This window comes from Rattus rattus, chromosome 6 (assembly GCF_011064425.1).
Source record: "Rattus rattus isolate New Zealand chromosome 6, Rrattus_CSIRO_v1, whole genome shotgun sequence".
Lineage (NCBI taxonomy): Eukaryota > Metazoa > Chordata > Mammalia > Rodentia > Muridae > Rattus > Rattus rattus.
This window is the reverse complement of record NC_046159.1, coordinates 102814978-102839343: the sequence shown is the minus strand read 5'-3', so window position 1 is coordinate 102839343 and position 24366 is coordinate 102814978. Positions and strand designations below refer to the sequence as shown.

Here is a 24366-nt window from a genome sequence, read left to right as displayed (position 1 = left end):
AGGCCAGGGGGAGATATAAACGAGACGGGATAAACATGGACTCCATACTTTTCTCACAAACAACACAGACGAGGGGCTGGGAAGAGAGTTCAGTAGTCACAATGCTAGCTGCATCAGGACCTGAATTGAAACCCTAATTCCCACTTAAAATGAAGGGTGTGGCTGATGGTGCATGCTCTATAATCTCCTCATTGCGGGGTAGAAGGGGCAGGGAAAGAAAGAGCCTGGTTCACCTTGGCCATTCAGTCTAGTCAAATTAGCATGCCACAGTTCAGTGAGAGGCTGAGAGGCACTGTCTTTAAAAGGCCACTCCCAGGCCACTAACAAAAGAGCCTCTGGACCTACACTGGTACCAATGTAGACCTAAGTCCCCAGTGTACTGGGCTTGAGTTTGGGCCAGCATCGCCTTCACCTGATTCTAGTTGTCTCAGGCCATAAGTCTACTTGAACTATTCACGGCACATAGCATCACCAGCCATGGGGCTACTCCAGTGTAGTCTCCAGTTCATAGCATGAGACAGCTTTTTAACATGAGGGACCACAGGCCTGAAGATGGCCTCTGTGAGCACTGGCAAGTTGCTGTGGATAAAGTGTCTGAGTGAAGCCCTGTTCTACAGCTTGGTTTGGGGGGCGGGGGGAGAGAGAGAGATCTCGCCCAGATGGAGAGTAACGGAGGAAGACACATGGGGTTGAACTCTGACCTCTACATACATACCTGAACATAAATGAGCATACGCACGTAAGCAAAAAAGTTACAAATGTCAGCAGAATGAACTGATCTCTGAGACAACACCATGTTCTCCAATGCCCTACATTCTATTTCCAACAACAACAACAAAACCAGAATTTCAGCAGAAACCACATACTTCTTCTTAAATATAACCAATTTTTAAAAGCAAATAGCAAGGTGGCAAGATAGCAGCAAGAAACAATTCTCCAGTGACAATCACGTCACCCACACAGTAGTCTGAAAGGCTGCCATGCACCACACTGCCTCCACAAAAGCTAACAACTCAGGTGAGACGTCGCAGTGCCTGGTCAATGTACAGTAAAAGGAAGTGCACTGAAGAAGACAGGAAGGAGCCAGTCCCGAGGGCTGGGGAGAAAGACAGCCTAACATGGAAAAGGGGAGGGCATTAAGTTAGACCTGAAACCCTGCATCGGTCTTACCAGAGTGAACCGAGATGGAAGAGAAACAGCTCCTGACCCTGCTCCAAGTCGATTCTCAGGAGCAATGATTACCTCCGCTATACTCTGCTCTCTGGCCTCGGGCAGCAGAAGCAGAGGCAGACTCCACCTGCTGGCAGGGCACGAAAGCTAGCCCAGGACTTCCAGCTCGGTCCTGAGCATCAACAACGGGTTCTAACACCAGGCGAAAATCAAAGGACCCATCACTGGACCAGACCTCACCAACTAATGGCTCCAGTGTCTGAAACAGACCCATGCTCTGGAGGGGCAGACTCAAGTCTTGACTTTCCCCACTGCCTGCCTTGGAATTGGTCTGAGATGTCCTGATACAGGTCCTTATGGTTATGAGACTCAGCTGTGACCCAATTTAGCATCAGTGATGGTGCCAAAAGCACCACCTCTGATCTCAGACTTGTAGTGGCACAGCCAAGCCCAAGCAAGTACTCGAGGAAAAAGCTTCTAGTCCTATATCACCACCAGCCAATATCTTGAGCCCCAGTGTGAAAGACTCATACTTTGTCCTTCTGGCTGTGGCATCAGCCTCACACCTGAGACTGCACGGGCCCTTAGAGCTGGGGAACACAAGAACAACTCGTCTTATATTCAACTTGTTAGAAAATGCCTTCCCTGACACTACTCCAACCTTAGCCCAGCCTCGTGCACAGTAAGCATACATTTTCTGAGGATGGAATAAATCAATTACTCCAGCACTAAGCCTTGGAACCCAATGCCAGGTATGACATTCGGGGAAGTTTCCACTCCCAAGCCCGTGCTAACAAAAGAGCCTCTAGACCTGCAGCGATACCAACGTAGACATAAATCCCCAGTCTATTGGGCTTGAGTTTGGGCCAGCATCACCTTGACCTGATTCTAGTTGTCTCAGGCCATAAGTCTATTTGAGCTATTCACGGCACATAGCATCACCGGCCGTGGGGCTACTCCAGTGCCGTCTCCAGTTCATAGCCTGAGACAGCTTTTTAACATGAGTGACCACAGGCCTGAAGATGGCCTCTGTGAGCACTGGCAAGTTGCTGTGGATAAGGTGTCTGAGTGAAGCCCACTCTACAGCTTGCTTTGGGAGTTGATGACTGTTTTTTTAGGTTATAACTTGGTTCAAGCTAAATGACATACCATGTGGATTAGGATAAGTGTGGTCTTAGACTGCCCTCTAGTGAGGAAACTACAACACACCGACGGTAAATGCTGGAATTTGTCATTGACTGTTGAAATAGCAAAAGCAATTGCAGAGGTGGTAGGGAAGCCTCTCAAGAGCTTCTCTAAGGAAAGGCACAAGTAAAGCCAAAATACTAAGACTGGAATAAAAGCCCAGGTGTCGATGCTCGGGTGACGTCAGATGATGTTACAAGCTAACACCAAGAAAGCTGTCAGGAAACCAGGGTCTCGCCTACTGTACAAGAAAGAAACCACAGGAAGTGGGCATGTGAAAATCTTTGCACTACAGATTTAAAAACAGCTGGTTTGAAGAAATATAAGAAATGGTAGAGGAGAAAATAAACAATGCTACAAGAGAGAAACAACGATAAAAGAATTTTAATGTTTTATTTATTGAATGTTCGTGAGAGAGACAGAATGGGAGAGAGAAAGGGAGAGAGAAAGTACAGATCAATGGATTCTCTGGGCTTGTGCCACGACCCTCATGTGGGAGACAGAAGCCAACGTTTGAGAGTCGTATCTTTTCTTCTACCACATGGGATCCAGGAACTGACCTCAGATGATCGGGTTAGCAGCAAGCTTCTTTGCCTGCTGAACTATGTCATTCATTAGCCCAAAGAGGCGACAAGCCAGGCTATGATGTACGCCCGGGAAGCAGAGGCAGGCAGACCTCTGCGCCTTGAAGCCAGCCTGGTCTACAGAGTGAATTTCAAGAGAGCCAGGGCTACACAGAGAAGCCCTGTCTCGAAGAAAGAAAAACAAACCAGAAATCCTTTAACTGAAAATGAACAGCAAAATGAAAAACACAAGACAGGCAGTCAAGGGTAGGTTAAGATGATCCTGGTAGTGAGTAAAGTGCTTACCACACAAGCCTGGTGGCCTGAGTTTGACCCCCAGAACCCATATGCTGTCTGCATGAAGAACCATCGTACCTTACCAAGGACTTTCAGTCCATGACATCATTAGAAAACACTGAGCAGTGTCTGAGTCTCTCATCTATCATTGTTTTATATTGGTTTATTTATTTTCATACACTTGTTTTTCTACTTATTTATTCTACAAACTATACATCTGACCAAGCGTTAATACCCAGACTGAATAATGAATTCTAAAGAGCTCGACCACAGAAATGCAATCCAGTTTAAAAGGGGCAACCGCAATAAGCATTTCTCAAAAGACAACAATGGGGGACAGTCCTGTGTGAGAAAGTCCAACACCACTAATACACAAGAAAATGCAAATCAAAACCACAATGAGGCAGGAGATTTCCTTAGTAAGAAAGCTACCATCAAAAATGACTAACAATGGTGAGGCCTGGTCATAATATTTTTGGTTTTATGTGTTCGTTTAAAAACAAATTTGATTAATAAACAATAGCTACGAAATGTAAGTGGAAATCTGTCTGCTAGTATTTGAAAAGGAAGTTAGACAACTGTGGAAATCGTTATCCAGTGACAGCAGTGTCCTTACTCAGCAAGAGAACACGGTGCAGTACCGTAGACGTAGAAGGCTGAGTGTGTCCCCAGAGGACAGCAAAGCCCTTCTCAGCCTCCAGCTTATGATTCTCATCAGACAGGCATTCATTTGAGAGGGGAAAGACTGGGGCTGGAGATAAACCTCTCCCAGGGAACCCAGTCAGGAAGACAGATGGGAAGAGAGAGAACAGGTTCTCTCTCAAGGACCTACCGTTCCATCCCCACCGCAGGCCAGAATTCGCAGATTTGGTACCTTCCTGTACAGCTCCAGCCTGGAAAGGAAATGGAAGACAAGGTAAGCACCTTGTTCTCTACAGAGAGGGACTAGGGGGCAAAATGAAAGGGCACTACCCATAGAGAGCACGCATGCTCCTCCACTGCCCACAGAGCCAAGGCAAACTGACTCCTGCCACTGAACCAGAAACCAGAGGTCTCCGGTGCTCTGTGAACACTGGGAGAGAGAATTCCCATAACTCCCCATCCTCTCAATACACATTATTGTTCTCTTTAGGATTTTACTTCCTTTCTCCTTGTCCATTTCTGTCACTCTCCTTTCTCAAAGGGGGGAAAATCTGATTAATTGATAATCAGTAATCCCTATGTTTCCTCCTTATTTAATTTTGATTAGCTTTTCCTGGGTCTATTTACCTTTCAAATCTACACTTCCCATTCCTTTTTTTAAAAAAGTTTATTATATATATATATAATACTGTCTCTCTCTTCAGACACACCAGAAGAGGGCATCAGATCCCATTACAGATGGTTGTGAGCCACCATGTGGTTGCTGGGATTTGAACTCAGGACCTCTGGAAGAGCATCCAGTCCTCTTAACAGCTGAGCCATCTCTCCAGCAACTCTCTACTTCCCACTCTTAATCCTTGAATAACTGAAAGCTGAAAAAGACGGAGAAGACTCATCACTGCCATTACTACAGTGAGCATGCGTCTACCTTAGCTTGCTCACCCACAGTCTCTCCTCTACCCACAGCCTGGGGTCGGGGAAGAAACCCACTGGTTTCTCGTTACTTTGAATGTGCCTGTTTGGGGTCAGATCATCTCATCTTTCTGATTGGCTTCAAGAGAACAAAGTCATTCTGCCTTGCTGAAAGCAGGCATTGGTAGCTCTGCTCCAGAAAACACCATCTACTTACATGTAATAAATGGTGTATGTTTTCCTGAAAATATTCCTTGCCTTGCTGTGATCCTCATGAAATGCCCCGTTCTTTGCTGCTATGTTGGGTCCTGTACATCTAGACTTCATTTTCAATACCTCTAACTAGACACATAAATTCAGAACAGAGGTAGAACAGAAACTGAAATGCCTATCTCACTGAACTGCAGCATACAAAGCTACAATTAGTTCACCTCAATACCCCACCCCTTCCCCTCCCCCTCCCTCCCTCCCACCTCCCTCCCTTCCCCCCCTTCTCTCCCGCCCTCCATTTTCCCCTCTTTTCCTCTCTCTCTTCTTTCTTCTCCTTTCTCCCCTACCCAGATACACATTCTGGATACATTCATACACACACACACACACACACACACACACACACACACACACACAATCTCTCCAGAATGAAAGTTTATTCATACATATGTTGACCCTTTGGGCTATAAACTCACATTTCTGTTTAAGTGTGTCCTCAAAATCAGACAAACCTAAACAGAAAAGCGAGTTCCTTCTCACTCCCTGGCTTTCTAAGATTAAGCTTCAGTCCTGCATACACTGGCAGCAAGCACACAGCAGCAGGCCCTGACCCAACAGGTGATCAGACAGCAATTTGGTGGAAACAAATGCAAAGATAGCATGTGGGGGGCTTCAGGTTTAAGAAGAGCAAACTGCAGGTAAGAAAGTTAACAGAAGACTTCGCCAAACCACCGGATAATAAACAGCCTCGACCCCAACTCCAAGGGTCCACTTTACAGCCGTGTCATGGAGGGTGTTTCCTGACTTACGCATCTTTTGGCCCTTCCTGAGAAAGGTCAAAGACTTGCCGTGGATTCAGGTACCACATAAACATCTGTAGGACTTTGGTTCCCTATAAAGGAATAAACAAACAAATACATAAAAGGCATTTTTTCCATACTGAGAAAAGAAAGACCACACTCATTCTCTCTTAAAGGATAATGAAGTGATCTGGAGGACAGCGCAGTGCTTCAGAGCGCATACTTCTCCTCCTGCAGAGGGCGCCAAGTCCACCTCTAGCACTCACAATGACAACTATAACTGCATGTAAATCAAGTTCCCCACAGGTCGGATAGCCAGCCGTGGCCTTGGTGGGCGCGTGTTCGCGCACACACACATAGGCACGCGCGAACACACACACACACACTCACACACACACACTCACACACACTCACACACACACACACTCACACACACACACACACACACACTCACACACACACCGAGCAAATCCTTTAATTACAAGCCATAGGGAACAGTAGTTAAAGTCGTGAGCTTTGATTGTATGTGTGTGCTTACCTATACCTGGGCTGAGTATATGCCCAGGTGAGATGGGTGTCTAACCTGCATAATTTTACTAGGCTTTCTGTGTGTTCTCTTTAATATGGAATGGAGAATGCTCACTTCTGCAAGGCTCAATTGCAGTAACGTGTGGTACACACTTAGTGAACAGTATCTACGAGGTTGACATCACTTTGTAATGATGATAAGATTATATAGAAAGTTCCCAGCCTACGTCATCTAACATTGGTTTTTACTTTGTCTGAACACAGAAAAACAGGCAATGTTAGTTCATTGTAGTTTTATTGAAATAATTTTTCTCACTGAAGCAGACAAAATGGAAGTATAAATATACTTTATACATAAACATTTTATGTGTGTCTGGCATGGTGACCCGGGCCCATAATACTAGAATACTAGCTTTCAAGATATATAGATAAAGGACTGTGAATTCAAATCCAGTTTTAATTACACTGCAACAGCCTATATCAAAAATAAAACTGTCATATATACAAATAGAACTAAACTTCTCCATATAATTAATACACACACACACACACACAAACACACACACACACTTACTTTCACTTACACTTTGGCTTCACATATAAAAATTATTTCAATAAATTCATAGCTAGCTAATATTACCCACGTTTCATATTGTGTGTGGAAAATAATAATCTGAACAATAAAGTTTAAATTTAATGTTAAATGACATAGGATGGTTCATTAGATAATATTGTCATAACATTTTAACCATTTCTGTTCTACGTGTCTGCGTTAGCTTAAACCAGCCCTTCCTCAGTCACCTGATGTGGTTTCAAGAAACTGTGACCTTCACAGATAATGCGACTCACAAAAGGTAGTAGTTTAAGAGATGCTTCTTAAAGTTCACTGAGGAAAAAAGAAACATGATATTTTTGGATTATCAATATCAACAGAGCTTTGAACTTGAGCAAAATGACTCATTTTTATCAATCACAGAAAGTAATAGTTTGATCATTTTAACAGTTTGTCAAGCACAATGCTGTTCCTTCAGTAGAGCGATGATTGTTTCCAAAACTATGCTTGTTTGCGTCTCTGGTCTGCTTCGTGGAAGGGATGCCCTGGCAGAGCAGGGGGAGCTTGAACCCTGGGCTGAGAACTGAGGGGCTTGTTCTGTGTGTGGGAGAGCACTGAGCTTCAGCACAGGTGTGGTATGTAAATGAAGAGGGACGTCCAGGGACGTAATGGGACTTAACTGACTGTTAATGGTTAAGCATCTACACAGCATGCAACCCAAAAGAGACACCTTACTTGCTGCTCCCTTTCTTCTTGGCTCTTCTGTAAGTCCATTGTTCAATTACACTGGCTGCCTGGGGTCCGATGTAGTCGGTAATTATCTCGCTACTGTGTAAGTTGGTGCAGGAGCCCATGCAGGGCTTTTGTTCCTCAGATTCCCCAAAGCTGTAATCTAAAAGTCCCGCCTTATCACAGGCTTGCTGTAGTTTCAGGAATAACATTATTCCACCCTTAATTATCCTAGCACCTCCATCGGCCTCACCAAATGAAACATTTTGCTCCTGGTCAAATGCAAGCATGGATTTAGGGACGTCACTCCAACAGCATGAATGGCATTTTCTTTCTTTCCATCCTGGGCCTTGTTACCAAGTGCAGTCAGGATTATTTTGTCCTATTTTATGTTGTATGGATAACGTAAACATCACTTTGATGACCAACTACTTTATACAACATATCCCACTGACTAGTGGACAGAAAATCGGATTTTCTGTTAGATTCACTCCTAAAGCAGCATGAATGACTGGTGTTGATTATGCCTTACCGCCTCTGCTATGTAAGAACACACATCACGATTTCAGCATCTCCTATTATACAGAGAATGTGAAATAATTAACAGCTTCCATGAAAGGAAAATATAGTGTGCAGAAAGGTACTTTGCTCGACCTAAAGTTTCTGTATAAGGTCTCACCAGTTGCATGGTTTCGGTTTTGTTCATTTTAAATCTGTGTCCACTGGAACTTCTAATAGCTTGATGTATCCTCCCAAGAGAGGGATGTCTACAAAGCCTGGAACATTGTTCCTTCTATGCCCCAAAGAGTCTGCTCTCCGTTCAGTCCATTGGAACAGCACCCGTGGACTTGAGCAGAAACCGCCTATGCAGCAGTGCTTGGCTACTTCTAAGCACAAACAGACTTAATATGGGTTAAGAAGTAACGTTGGCCTGGAGTAATGTAATGTAATGTAATGTTGCTTGCTAAGAAAGGGTGAAGATGTTGAATTTTGATCTCCAGTACCCACTTAAAAGACAGGCACACCCTTAAAACCCCAACACTAGGGAGGTGGAGACAGACATATTCCTGGAGCCTGCTGGTCAACCAGTCCAGACAGTGAGCTCCAAGTTCAGTCAGAGACTCTGCTGTCAAAGGAAGACCAAGGAAAGTGACTGAGGAAGCCATCAGACATGTGTTCTCTCTCTCTCTCTCTCTCTCTCTCTCTCTCTCTCTCTCTCTCTCTCTCTCTCTCTCTTCCTCTCTCTCTGACACGCACACGTGTGCACGCACACACACTGCTATCTTCCTTAAAGAAGTCCAGGTGAGCGGGGCACACAGCTAGATGCTCATAAAAGTTAAATACTCACACATTTAAATGAGATCCACCAACTGACTCTAACACTGAGATAAGCTACTTCCGTGCTTCACAGAGGCAATGAATTAAATGGAGCTGACTGGTCCTACAAGTGAGATGCACTGGAAAGGGGTCATTTGCTTCTTCCTCGGTGTCCGGAGTAATCTACTTGGTCATTTACACAACTGTCACCAGCAAGTCTAAGCACATGACGGATTTCACATGTTACATGCCAAATGCAAGGACTGCAACTTTTATGCCGGAGTCTGGTTTTCTTGACTGGGGGGGAGGGGCGCAGTGCTCATGAACTCCTGTCCCACTCCCAGGTAAAACATCTGACCGTTGACCTCTGTAGCCGTTATGTGATTGGGTACTCTTGATTGGGTACTCTTGGGAGTCTTACCAGGCCCCTCGTCAGTTACTTACTGTCCCCCCTCTCCAAACCAGTCTGAATCTGTGAAGCCTAAATTTATAAAAAAAACAATAAAGTTGTATCTAGCTCCAGACTGAAACTTTTTCAGCACTTTAAAACCTAATGCCTTCACGGAGTCTTCGCACTGAAGTATTGTGGAGACAGTTTACCGAATCCGTTCCTCATTCGAAGTAAGTGCCTTTCATCTGCTCCCTATGTCTCTGTTGACATACTTGGCCCCTGACTTAGGAGGGTGACTTTCTAAGGGAACACTGGTTCACAGGGAGTGATATGAAATCAGCCAGTATAAAGCTGCCCACCAGCAGTTACCTCAGCCCCCGTCTACCCCTTGCTTGGTCAGTACCTGGAGCTCCAGTCTAAGAATCTATCTTCCTCCACACATCCGCCTTGGAACTCCACACTGGACAGTGTGAGTAGGGAGTCCCTTGACTCGCAGGACTACATAGACCCACTCCAGTGGTTAACATCTGTGCATCTGTGAACTTATATGAGGTAATGTGAGACAGGGTCTCTGAACTCAGTAAACAGCGGAGGGGCGTCAACTTCCCACACAAAGGAAGGGATTGTGTTGGAGGAAACTTTGTCTGCTGCCTTCGGTCTCCCTCCCACAGGGAGAGTGCTTCAACGCTGATGCTTCAGTGCCTGAACCTGTCTCCTCAAATATTTCTGGTAACAACAGTACAACCAGTGTCTAAGTCCGTACAGAATACCAGTGTCACATGTACACTGATGGTGCTGGGTAAATAGGAACAACCAGTGAGAAGTTTAAATGGAAGTGTTGTTACACAGAAACAGTCCTGGAGTATGTTTAGAGCAATATAATCTTTCAAAATGTTAAATTTTTTTCCAAGCCTAAATGGGAGAACAAAAAGACAGTTCTCTTTCTAGCCACTAGATGGCGATATCATCCAGTTGTTTAACGCAAGTTTAAACGTAGTTTTGGAGCCTACTCTTCAGAGAGGAGATGAGTCAGAAATGCCTTTTACCAACTGGAAGAGCTTGAAGGGGCTTGAGACCCCATATGTACAGCAATGCCAAGCAACCAGAGCTTCCAGGGACTAAGCCACTACCTAAAGACTATACATGGACTGACCCTGGACTCTGACCTCATAGGTAGCAATGAATATCCTAGTAAGAGCACCAGTGGAAGGGGAAGCCCTGGGTCCTGCTAAGACTGAACCCCCAGTGAACTAGACTGTCTGGGGGAGGGCGGCAATGGGGGAGGGTGGGGAGGGAACACCCATAAGGAAGGGGGGAGGGAAGGGATGTTTGCTCGAAACCGAAAGGGAATAACACTTAAATGTACATAAGAAATACTCAAGTTAATAAAAAAAAAAAAAAAAAGAAAAGAAATGCCTTTTTACCTAAAACCGATGAGTAGGACAAGTGAAATATTAATTATTAAACTACGAAAAAAATTGGAATATGTGCACCCCTCTTATTGCAGGAATAAGAACACTGATACCCTGGCCAGGCCGCTAGCTAGTTCTGTCTCCTAAAGCAGAGGCAGAGGTAGCATCTAGAACATGTAAGGCATGAGAGGTTCTACCTGTATGCTCGTCACCATCATGTCTCAATGAGATGTCGCCTGTACCTTATCTGCACACTCAACAGCCATGTTTCATTGCCATTCATAAACAGAAAGACTTCAAAAAACCAAGTACTCTAACTCTAGTTTCCATGGCACAAACCCAAGTTTTAAGGCATTTTCCATGGGCTGGAAACCTTTATCCAATCACATTTCCATTTTTTTTTTCTGCATGTTCCACTCGAGGCAGTGTCACCGAAATTCGGAACTTGCACCGCAGTTTGCTCTGGTGTTGGTATCTCTCACAATACGATTGTTGGTTTACTATGCTCCGTGCCCTAAAATTCCCCCTAGAGCTCTGATGCCTACCCCTGGAGAGAACACAAACCCAGAGAGCACCACCACTACACCCCTGAGGGACCGGTGCATCCTTAGAGCACAGTAGAGAGGGTGACTGATTTTGAACGTGGTAAGGCTCCAGTGAGCCTTGAGGGATGACCAGAAATTTCCCATGTTAGAGAAGAGAGGGGACTTTCCTCTCACATTCCCTCTCCAAATAACTACACGGAACCAGTATAGCCCCTTCAATTATAAATCTCCAGATCACTCCAAAGTCAGTTTCCCTGCGGAATTCCACAGTTCTTGCAGTCTGATGTGCTCAGCTTGGAACACAGGACAAATACCTGGTTTACTCTCCTACCCCACCCCACCCCCATTGGCCCCTTTCCTGTCCTTAACAAAAGAAAAAAATTGTTTTTCTCCAAATTCGCTTAGGCATCCTTGATCTGTTAGCACTTAGTAAACTGAGAAGCAGCACTGGATAATGTCTGAAGTCTTTTGTCATTATTAATTCACAGTGACTGGAACAGGAATACAGCTGTACCCTAATTGGCTTGCTAGCCTCACAAAGGCAAGGGAAACCAAACTGCATATGCAGGGAAGGAGGTAGCATGAGTAAAGAAGCCACTTCCGGGCTGGGATGTATAGCTCAGGGTGGAGTGCTAGCCAAGCACACATGAAATCTTGGGTTCTGCCCCCAGCATTGCATTGACCAGGCATGGTGGCACATGCTCTAAACCTCAGGAGGCAGAGGGCGGGGTGTTCAAGTCATTCTTGACTATCCAGGGAGCTCAAAGCCAGCTTGGACTACTTAAAAATATGGGTTATGTAGGGAGTGCCCTGACACAACCTATAGAAGCTAAGTAGCCTGCCGTGTTCAGACAACCAAAACCATGAAACTAACCGCATGTACTTCGCTCGGTTTCTGGATTCTCAACTGCATCACCCTAGTTAGGCTACAAGGAGGCCGGCTTCTGAGTGAGTGTGTCGGGGCAAACTGAACATCAACCTGCAGAAACCCTTCACTAGGTCCTTCTCCGGTTCCAGCTGAAACACACCATTGGACTAGGAAGGACATCCTCACTCACAGACAGGAAAAGAGGGGTGTGGAAAATACATTGTTTCTTTGTTATAAAATCTGTTTTCCCCGTTCTCCATACTGAGACTGGTTTTTAACATTTCAAGTGATCAGGAATCTTGAAGAAGGTCCTCCTGTGACAAGTTTCACTGTTTCATCCTGGGAAGTGGCCATTATTTTAGCAATGATGACTTCATTTGGACGATTCAGTCAAAACTCAATGATATGGCACCCTTCCTCAAGGAGGCTCAGATCTCTACTTGTTGATGGTGAAACTTCAAAGAGTCTTTTCTTAAAGTGTAAAGCGTGCACTTAATAGTCAGGAAAAAATATTTTTGCATCCAAATTCCCCAGAAAAATAATAGAAAAACCAAAGCCCACAGAAGAGCCTTAATAAGAAGCCCCAGGGAACAGAAAGAGAAATGGATAAAAAGATAAAGAACTGTATTATAGAGAAAACCAACCTCGTCCTTACGGAGCAAGGTTGCCAAGGGAATGCCATTAACTTCTGTAAGGGCATATTTGTATTCTTAAATGGGGCTAATATCGAGCTGTACTGAAGGAGCTGGGCAGAGAGCAAATGAAATAATGAAGTCTTTAGGAACTGATTATTTTCTCTGGCCTGAGGTAGTGTTTACAATTGTTGTGGCAAATGAGCTCTGGATGTTCCTTTCCCTGAGGACAGGGACAAAGGAGTCAGGTTAAATTATAACAGGAAGAAATAAAGACAAGTTGTAATGGTACCCCTAATCATGAAAAGCGAGGGGAGATGGACATAGGGGCCACTGAACCCTTCTGTTGTTCTCTTCCTCCTCAGTGTGGCCATATTGAACGTGAATAGATCTTCCTTTGCTTCTCAGTGAAATCCATTAACTCAGAAAAACTCTGAAAGTTTCATTCTAGAATATCTGTAAAGAAAACGCTAGCCCTCAGGTCTTCTGAGTACCTCTGGTCTAGCTGCGTATGGAAGGAGAGTGACAGACTGCTCTTTGAGTCTGGTCTTGGTGCTGGCAGAGCTCAGATGCCTGGGCTCCTAGGATGCTATTTCACTCTATGCTGGGGATTGTGTCCTTGACATATTGAATAGTTAAACACATGAAAAAAAATGGCTCACCTGGTTTCCCCCACTCTTTGGGTTCACAAAGACAAGCAAAGGCTTCATGAGAGGAGAGGAGATGGGCTTGATCACAAAAGGACGACCTTTGTTTTCCTGCTGGAGGAGGCAGGCAGCATCATTAGGATAAACACCCATGGCGTGGTTATAATCACAAAGCAATGGGGAGAGGGAACACTGTGCACCCCTAAGATCCCGAGTCTTATTCCAAAAGACTGAGTCTTCATAGCAGTGTGCACATGTCCTGGAACTGAGCACCTCCCACTCTAATTTACCCCAGCAGGCTGAGCTATGCCTTGGATTTCCCTCTGCACGCTCTAAGGGTTCTAGAAGGATTGGTTCTTGATGTCATCTCTATCATCAGCATCGTTTGAGGGGGAGGGCATTCCAAGCAAGGGCAGATGCTCTGCCTCTGGTGTGGCAGGTCAGACCTGACTAATCGATGGACAGCTGGACTGATTGGGAACATGAAGGATTCCAACATGCTTTGAATAGCTGAAGGGAAAAGAAATACCCATAAGGCGCACCACAAAATTAAGTGTGGGCCAGATCCTCGGGCTAAGTAGCCTCTACAGAGAAAGCTGTGTGCCTGACACATCTCCCGGAAAGACTTACCTCGGTTCCTCTTTTACTGGCTTTCCTTTTAAAACTTGTTCTTTTCTTCTTCCGGTTGGAAGCCTTCAGGGAGTTCTGTGGGGGAAGGAGGGAGCAGCTAAACTCAGAGGCAGGCAGCCCTGGTGCTTCCATGCAGAACCATGTAGAGGAGGACAGCAGCGCATGCTGTTGACGGCATGCTTCTCATGCTTTGACACTTCCAAGCCACTGCTCATGGGTAAGCCACAGACAGAAACCAGTCGAGTGCTCCGGAGTGAGCAACTGACTCCCCACCACGTGGTGGCAGGGAGTTAGAGCCACGGGTGCTCTTATGGACTCACATAACAACACATGGTAATACCTGCCAACCCTCCCAGTAAAAATGGAAGAATCCCAAATTCTCTGAGGGGCTCCAGTCTCCCGCCCAACCAGGTCCGTCTCCCGCCCAACCAAGTTCAAGTTCATCTCCTGGTATGGAGATCACCTATGTGGAAATGTAAAAAAGGAGGCCATTTTTTTATCTTTTTCTTTCTTTCTTTCCTTCAATTTCCTTCATTGTTTACTCTTTATGGTCTGTTTTAGTAGTAGTTATAAAATAATGCTTAACCGCAGTCGAACATCACAGCCCAACAGTCTTATCAACACTAAAGCGTATTTTAAATGCTGGGAAGACACCCTACCGTGGTTACAATAGTGGAGTGGTGAGCCTTATTTTTCTCTGTGTGTTGGAAGACCCATTAATTTAAATGTCTTCTCTCCACTAAGTAGCCTTGAACTTTATTACGGAGGTAACTCAAAGTTGTTGACGCATAGTGACTCTTAATTTTACTTTAGAGATTTTACGAACCACAATCCACGATTGCTTTGTCTAACCATTTTTCTCTTAACATTTGCTACAAATCCTCAGAGGAGGAAGTGTTACAGGATAGTCACACTTATTTGCTGAAGACTGAACATAAATCAGTTTAACTAGTGGACTTAATAATTAATCAGACTGCATCTTCACAACAGTAAGGTAGTACTGACCACACGATAGATGTTTGACCAAGTGTTGAGAGCCTGAAATGCAGAATGCTTAGCTTAGACATTAGAATACACACTTACATTAGTTGATCAGTTAATAGTTTTCAAACTAGCTTGAAGAAATTTAAACAGCTAATCTGCACATAATTTTTCCTTAGAGCATTCAAAACTAAACATTAGTCTATAATACACAAATTAATGCATCAAAATCAACAGTCTGAACAAGCTAACCTTTTTATTTTGCTGAAAGAAAGAAAGAAAGAAAGAAAGAAAGAAAGAAAGAGAAAGAAAGAAAGAAAGGAAGGAAGGAAGGAAGAAAGGAAGGGAAAGAAAGAAAGGAAGGAAGGAAGGAAGGAAGGAAGGAAGGAAGGAAGGAAGGGAAGGAAGGAAGGAAGGAAAGGAAAGGAAAGGAAAGGAAAGGAAAGGAAAGGAAAGGAAAGGAAAGGAAAGGAAAGGAAAGGAAAAGGAAGAATAAAGCAAACTGATGTGTAGCCTGTGTTTCACCAAGGCTGGGGATTTTTTTGAACAACCTCCATGTATCTCCAGGTTTTCTTCTTCCATCAAAGGGAAGTGTCTTCAGGACTCTCCAAAAGAAGAGATTGAGGAAACTGGATGTTCCTGACTCCAGAGTTTTTCCTTGACATTTATTATTGACTACACTTGCCCTGCAAACAGATCTCCTGGCTTTGAGATTACTAGGCTAATGGGATCTTTCATAATGTTCTTGTCTCTTTCTCATTATAAAAGTGGATGCAAATTGATTTCTGGGAAAGGGATGATCTGGAGTCTGGAGCAGCTGCAGGAGAAGCTTCTGTTAGGTGTGATCAGGTGATCCTCGAAAATGCTCAGCCAGCACCACATACCAGCCTCACTCAGACCCAGACCCCGGAAAAGACTCAATCTCTTTGAAGTGAAGCCAAAGCAAAGATTCTTCTTAAAAGCTTCACGCGTGATACAGTCGTGATGCTATCGTGTATCTGATGACAAAAATGTGGGTTTGGACCTGAAGAGTGGCACTAAAGAGACCCTAGTGAAGCAGATCAAGTTGAGTAAAGGAGGCCTGTGAACCTCATGGGTTTGCTACAAATCCAGCAGCAACTCGCTGTGATGAGATGCATGAACTCTGTTAGGTCAGGCAAGGTTTTAAAGTGACATATGCTTAGTTTTAACATGGGGTTGATAATACCTACCTCACAGGACAGTTAAGTTTGAACAAGTAAAGGTATGGGACGCATTGAGTTTTGCAGCCATCCCATGATGGCGTCTGCTAACATCTGTCAGCCTCGCTACCTAGCACAAGTCCTAAGTACACAGCCATACCACAACCACGATTTTTAAAAAGAATAAATGTCATATAACTAGCAGTATTTGCTAAGCCTCTTCTAGTTTGGACAGCCATACTCGGGATGTGACAGCTGTCTCCTCACTCTTATGGTGTGTTAGTTCATTTCCTGTCTAGACCAAATGAATGCAAATACCAGTTGCTTGGGCTTGCAGGAATACACTAGAGGCCTCCGTTCGTGACACAGCTCAACAAATAAATTTCAAGACATAGCTCTACTGCACCAGGTGGAGATCCTACACAACTTTCTTAAGCTTATCATAAGATTTATAGCATATTGGGTAATTTAATGCTCAAGCACATCTAGGAAAGAAGGAATTAGAAATGGGGGGTGTGAAAGCAGAGTAGGTAAGGACCTCAACTCTAGGAAGAAGCAGATACACAAAATGGTCTTTCAAAAGAGATATAGCGAGTTCTGCTGAGCCTTACCAAGACCAACGCATCTGAGGCTGACCTAACAAAATAAGTGTAGTGACTGACTTACAGTACCTGGGCGTGTCTATGTGAAATCCAGGGGTGTTTTATACTATCAAGAATGGCCACACAGCAATAGCAAGTGTCCCTTGCTATATGAGTACCAATGTCCAACATCACCCTGCTTACAAGGTGGCAGCGTCTTGTGTGGAATAGACAGCTAGGAAGGCAGATTTGGGATGTACCATAGCCAAGACAAGCTAAGAACCTTACGCTCGATAATTAATTGCAAAGTTGGTCCTTCCTGGTTTAGCACTGAGGAATCCAACAAAACAGCTTTGCAAGCATACAGGGACAATGTCAAAAAGTTATGTAAAATACTGGTGATGAAAGAGTCAAGAAATCTTTTGCCCTTCTCTGACATTCTAAAACAAAGCCTGCCTGTTCTGACAAGGGCAGCTAAGCCTGTGGCCTAAGCGATCCCCTTACAAGATCAACGCCACTCAGCCTTGTGCTTGTGGTCTTCTCAGCTCAACAACAGTTACCCTCTAGCCATTCTGTGAAAGACATCAGAAAAGATAAAGGCCCTTTGTCTTCTTAGACCAGGTGTCAGGGCAATCTCACCTTGCCACAGAACTAATCCTGCCAACCAAACTGTTATGAGAGTTATGACTCCCTCCTGGACAGTTAGGAAGTCCTTATGGATGAACCATTTAACTGTAAATGAAACTTTAGCTCTTATTCCCCTTGAGGGACTGTTTCCCAGGCCATGAGGTCATAAATAACTGGTTATATTAAAAGACCTAAAGATGATAGATCACTTCATTATAACCAAGGAAGTCTCTCCCATAAACACCAGACAACATTTTGACAGATCATAGAAGGAAGAAGCCAGGGCTTTGTGTATTTAAGGGATGCTCACCTTCTGCTTCAGGTACCCCACTAGAATAAAGGCAGTTCTGATGACAGGAAAGACCAAAGAAAGCTTGCCTCTGAAGGTAAGGAGCCAGTCTCAAGAGCTCCACATAGCAGCAAACCATACGTGCTAACAGTTCTTCAGAGTGCGCAATGAAACCGTTTAAGCAATTCTGTGAGATTGTGTCAGTCAGTGAATAGAATCTGTCATTCTGTCTCACTGGTCTCTGGCAATAAAAGATCATCCAGTCATAGCAAGGCAATTAAGAAAGAAAACTTCATCCAGGAGTAGAAAGCATAGACACTGCACTGTCTGTAAACAGGACATTAGAAACTCTAAATACCTATCAGTAGGGTATGGACCAACTGGGAAATATCTACTGAGTGGAAATAGCATAAAGTGACCTATTTTAGAAATACATGTAGTGCTAGAGACATCTACCCAACATTCTTTTTTAAACAAACTAAGCACGTTCTGAAGAATTACCTGCAGCACAGCACCACTCATTAAGAACCCTGCAGCCTGTACACATACAGTTCTGTTTCTGTCCTAATGATGCATGTCTATGCATGCAAACCAGTAGTGAAAATATGGATATGTAATGGGAAAGGCAGGAAAGGTGTCTAAACATTTGATTAGTGAAAGGAGACACTTTTATCTGAAGTTCCCTCTGCACAAAAGTATAATACATGTATATTACTCATTATACACTGAACTTTAAAAGACAATCCTACCTTTGAAGAGACTACAGTGTCCCAACTCAGTCCTTTGGGTGTATGTTCCCTAGGGGAGACATAAATGTATCTAAAACATTATTTGCAGATTCTGGGAGAGGAAGGCAGACTCCATGAGGGGCTGGTCACTGCTCAGGCTTGATGACAGATTCTTGACATATGCGGTCTTTATTCTGAAAGAGTGGGCTTCTTTACAGGAAGGGAATGATAGAGTAAAACCAGTGTTTTAGAAGGAAAGCCCAGCCAAAGCGCATAGGACAACAATCAAAGAAGATAGCCCTGCCAAGGAGGGAGGGTGCTGCTAGCACAGTTCCATTACTAAAGATGGAAAGAAAAATTGTGTGGCCACTGCTGTTGAATTCCATAGCCATAAATTCGGGGACTGCACATAGCGCTTGTGATCAGACCATGATTGAGAGAATTATAAATTGTGGAATGCAGAGCATGCTAACAACATGGAGTCAGAAAAATGTCAGAAAATCCTGTAGAGACATCGAGAAGACGCTTAAGAGAAGAAAGGTGGGGTATGGCAGGGTAGAATGGCTGACTAAATGGGGATCTCTACTGTCTGTCATCTACCTGTCACTACATCTCACCTCACCTCATCTCTCCCTCCATATATGTGTGCACTTACATAATTACATATACACCTATTTCATAGTCTAATGTTCTTCTATCGCATTACTTCATAATATGAGGTCAAGAAGATATTCTTAATTAAGTAAACATTTAATTAGCCATGATCTCGGACACCATTACATTCAGCACGATGTCTAAAAATGACCAAGATGAGATCTAGGTCCACAAAGATTGTCCTTCCTAGGGAAATGCCAACACATACAAAACACTGAAATAGAAATTCAACCATATATATGCTCTTAATAAAGAGTGGCCTCCTGTTATCTCAGACATTGCTCCTACATGCTTCATTCAGCAGAGACATAGCGTGCTCTACCTCAGTTCGCAGGCCCAAGAATACAATTTTGTACGCAGTGTGCTACTGTCTTGCATGCTACTCTTTCTGAAGCTCTAAACACCACTAACCTTTTAAACAGAAAGATAATCCCCACATCCTCAGGAAGTTGCCCCAGACTAACAAAAGGAGACTGGCCTAAACAGGAAAGCTACTAACACCACACAGAATGAGATTAGGTCCTAAGATAGCAGATCCAATTTGTATTAAGGAAAGACCGTGGCTCTCTAAGCAGGCTTGTATGTAATGGAGGTCATGACTCAAGCCTGCCCTTTATAGTGGCAGAAATCTTAACTAAACTGTTAGGCTTGCAGACCTTGCTCTCTGTGGACTCCTCTCAGGCTTCGAAGAGAACGTGTAAGAATCCAATATACGCTCACCAGTACTCACTAAAACTCAGATGACCTGCCTTCCTAGAGTAACATCACACGGGTGAGGAGGAAAGTGGGTTTTCATGAGGATGGGAATCTGGTTCCATGAGAGTCTAATGAAGTCAGGTGATGGGTCAGTGAGATGAGCCTCATAGCTAAGCACCAGACCAAGGGGGTGAATGCGTAAAGGTCACAGGATCCCAAAGACTACTGAGGGAGAAAAGCAAATCGCAGCCGTTAGTTTCCTCTGCACTAGGCCAGCAGCACCAGGATCCTGCAGTTACCTGAGGTTTCTTCACCTTAATGATCCAGGTGGGCGGGACAATGACAGCAGCATGAGCCCCCAGGGAGCAGGGTTCCTCGATGTGATGCAGCATGAAGCAGGTCACTTTATTGTGAAACTGAAGAGAAAAACGGGCTAATAAGCAAATCCGAATAAGAAGTAATTCACAGCGAGAAGGGATAAGTACACGCACTCAGGCACGCACAAAATCATACATGCACACATCAAGAACACATGTATCTCATCAGTAGTCAACCAGCCCAGGAACAGAGAGGCCAGAATAACTCGTTCCAGGGTAGACGGAACAGTGGTTACCAGGAGCCTGGCAGCGTGAAGCCGGCCATGGCATTCTAATGGTCTAATGGACTATTTACATGGAGGCTGAGTATTGGCGAGCTCTACTAATCTAACTACACACAACTGTGCCTGTTAGCTAATGTAGAGTAGTAAATGAAGGCAGCTGGGAGGACAATGCCCGCCTCCTGCCTGTTTGCTTCTACCGCAGTTGTAAATCCTCCTAAGTAATCTTTCCAGTTTAGGGACCCAGGAAGGAAGCTAGAGGTCTCTTCCAGAAAGCTATTAATCTCAGTGATAACAGGGCACAAAGAGGTCCCTTCTCCTGGGCTTATCTAGAGCCTTAAAAACACAGTGGCCTCCACAGGCCTGAGGATCTCGTTCTTTACAGGGAGGAAGGAAATATAAGCTAATAACGATCGCCATCACCACAGTACCCCAGGGGAAGGGGCTTGACTCACTGTTCTGCTGGGAGACTGGCATGTGACCTCAGTCTGGTCACCTTTTGTGACTCTGGGGTGATAGTCCTGTGGGGACATTTCATTTCTAATGGACGTAAAATCAGCTTGTGCACTAATTAAAGGACTTGTCTTCCAATCGTGCTGACTTTTTTATTTAAATTAGTTTCAACTTGAATTATACTCATTGTAACCAACGCACAATTCACCTTCTCAACTGGAGCTATTTAAGAGTGAGAAGGAACCACTGACAATAAGAACGCTGGGAAACGGACCTCGATTAGGACTCTCTGGGGGGAAACTGGCACGCACAGCCAGTCCGATTTTACTCTGTGCTGTCACAAGGATTTTGTTTTCATTTCTGCATATTCTGAAGCTCTTCCTGTGATCCAGTGGCCAGTTTATATCAATTAAGGATAAAGTACTGATAGAATAATTAATAATTCAACATACCACCCATTACGTGGAATCTGCAAACAAATTAAATCAAAGGAATGCCGCGCCACAAAAATATCACTTGAGCGCCTCCTCTCGAAACTGATTATTCTTTTAAGCAGTTAAAATGAAATCTCAACGCATACCCGCTGCATTTCTACCGTGACAAGGGCTTCAAACACAGCGCAAGCAACTCTTTCAACTTATACTTGAGTGATCTACAAGTCAGAGACTAACAGGTACTCTCAGGACTGTATATTTTTAAATGTTGGCACCAAGACTTATACACAAAGAACCCAGCTGCCTAACCCCAAGATTCCTCCTGTATCTTAGAGGCTCAGTTACTTGTTTCTTTATTTACTTGACATCAAATTTCCTGGAGGGAATTACTTGCACTACTAAAATGGATCAATACTGTAATTTGTGTGCATATATTTTGCAGATATGACCTTGCAAAGTCAATCTCCACACTTTCTGGGATATAAAAATTAGGTGAAACGGGCCAAAGCTCTACCACAATGGTCGAGTGAAAAGACACTTCCTGTAGCAGCTCAGTTAGATGACAGATGATGAAGAGGGCACAATGTTCACCTTAAAGCGCTCCAAATTAGCAGACCTTGAACAAGACACATCACCCCAGAGTCAGAGGAGCAGCCTATCAGTGTCCCAGAGGCAGCCTCCTACCAGTTCAGGAAACCAGCAATATGGGCAGCATTAGAGACTGGTTGACACCTAATCCCAGAGGGAGGTTATGCCCCTAGGACGTGGAGTTTCACTAGAAGTAAGATGGCCTTGGACTCATGAACGAATACGTTTTTTTTAAAGCAGAAGCACAGAGGTTACATGTGACTACAGGGAAGAAATAGACATGCCAAGAAAAACAAAACGTGGTGAGATGGTGGCACGGCAAACCCTGAACTGTCCAGACCAGTGAGTCCGTACCTAATAACTGGAGGCTCTTGACAAATGGAGTCTCTGGAGAAACTATTAGGTTGGATCTTATAGACTTGCTATAGTGCAAAGAGTCTGACCACCCCACACCCCCAAAAAACTGTCAACTGCAATTCGTTCAAACGACACCTGTCCTAGCCCTGTTGCTGGTTTGAGTTGTGCCTGCCATGTGCAGACCTATGGCGCTTTAACCTAGCTGACACAACACAGATTTTCCTTTCAGGTTTCCTTTGCAATAAAGGTGCACACTATCTACACACACACACTCCAAAAAGTTGATGGAAAGGTGATCTGCTGGTGCAGACACATAATCCAGTGTCCAGGTGGCTGAGGCAGGAGGATCACAAAGGGATAGCGTAATTTTTTAAAAACAAAGAATAGATAGACAGTAAGACTAGAGGAGAGGTTGAAAAACTATTTCTGGAAGGGCCTGGGTGTGTTGCCAATACTTGTCATCTCTGAGGCATTAACAGCTACAGACAATTCATAAATGACAGGGTATGGCTATGTTGCAGCTATCACGTATGGAAATAGGCCACAGCCACATTTGGCCCTGGATGCCATAGTTTGCCAGCTGGGCTTAGTGAAATAGAACGCAGGCACGGAGGCAAACAAATAATGAAGCTCGGCATCTGTTTTGGATAAAGGGGTCAGGTGCTTTTCAGAGTAGATAGGACGGGAGATAAAAAGAGTAAATAGGCCATTGGTGTGGGATCTTAAGGAATACGCATGGTCAAATACAAGGAAGGAATGTGATTTAGTGGGCACATGGATAACTACAAAACAAAAAACAAAAACAAGCCTAAACCTAAAGAACAACATAAGAGGCAATCGTTCTTCATGACCACCCACATCAAGACCAGGGGAACCCAGATGCCTGGAGCCTGTGTTGTAGAGGGACAGGGAAGACAGTGGGTGTTCTAGGGGAAAGGAGTACCAGATTCCAATGCCAGGGCAAGGATCAGGTAAGGATCCTAGCCTTTTATCCTGGACTTCAAGCTGTACAAAAGGAGTAAACGATTTCTACTTTTTTCCTACTTATATTTTCTTTTGTTCTATAATTTTACTCTCTTTCTTCTTCTTCTAAGGATGCTATCTGAGAAAATCTGATTGTTCAGTCAGGGCAATATTCCACATATAGGTAGGAACCCAAGCGTCAGAATGCCCAGTCATGGTCACACGTGAGCCCATGTTGCTTGTTTTATCTGGCACTTACCGCCTGCTTGCACCAAGAACAGCTGATGGCCACGATCTCTTTACTGTGGAAGGAGAACTTTTGCTGGAAGCCCTGAGACAGTAGGACAAGAGACAGAGAGTTTAAATCCTCCTTCATGATAGCCCATGGTTGCCCTCCTTGGGTTAACGGAAGTGAAAGAAGCCGAGATTGTGACATTACTATAGTAACCGTAACCGCATGTGACACACCGCACTACCTTCTCTACCTTCTGCCACTCAATGATTTTTCTACTTCAGAGCCATCTGGAATATGGGACAAAGGAGGCAGTGGTGTCTCCTACACCATAAGCTTCTCTTTTTTTTTTTTTCTTTTCTTTTTTTCAGAGCTGGGGACCGAACCCAGGGCCAAGTGCTCTACCACTGTGCTAAATCCCCAACCCCCATAAGCTTCTCTTAGCCAGTCACACTAACATAAGAGATTTTCCTTTAAAAAAAGGTCACATACATACATATATTGCATGTGTGCATGCACATAAAATAAATGTATACACACATATTGTAAGCTATATACAGAATATTATAGTATTCTATATATATTTTTTAAGAAAAAAAACATTGCTTCACTTGATCATATACTATAAAGACTCTGCTCAACTTTAGTATCTGAGAACCCAGAAAAAGGGAAATTAAATACCAAAGGCTGTACTTATATGTCAGGGTCTGGGTAAAGTCCAAGCTTGTAATAAATTCAAAGATTTTCACCATTCCCTTAGGATGTCTCTTTTCAAACAAGAGGCTTTTTAGTTTCACTCTTTTAAGAAAAAAAGTTATTTATTTCTTGTACACTGTAGCTGTCCTCAGACACACCAGAAGAGGGCATCAGATCTCATTACAGATGGTTATGAGACACCACGTGGTTGCTGGGATTTGAACTCAGGACCTCTGGAAGAGTAGTCAGTGCTCTTAACCACTGAGCCATCTCTCCA

At 44.0% G+C, this 24366-nt stretch overlaps 1 protein-coding gene across 8 annotated transcripts in view; it reads right to left on the bottom strand.

The window, feature by feature from the left end:
- Dgki (diacylglycerol kinase iota) overlaps positions 1-24366 on the bottom strand; it is a 441511-nt gene that overhangs the window by 188627 nt on the left and 228518 nt on the right. For 3 of the 8 annotated variants that reach the window (XM_032906748.1, XM_032906750.1, XM_032906754.1), the window contains 7 exons: positions 23421-23492; positions 20068-20184; positions 14372-14494; positions 14032-14106; positions 13417-13515; positions 5789-5871; positions 4048-4108 (listed from right to left, as the gene is read on the bottom strand). In XM_032906748.1, coding sequence (XP_032762639.1) covers positions 4048-4108; positions 5789-5871; positions 13417-13515; positions 14032-14106; positions 14372-14494; positions 20068-20184; positions 23421-23492 — 630 coding nt within the window. The remainder of the gene's footprint in view (positions 1-4047; positions 4109-5788; positions 5872-13416; positions 13516-14031; positions 14107-14371; positions 14495-20067; positions 20185-23420; positions 23493-24366) is intronic. The other 5 variants (XM_032906753.1, XM_032906751.1, XM_032906752.1 and 2 more) reach the window with 3 other exon arrangements.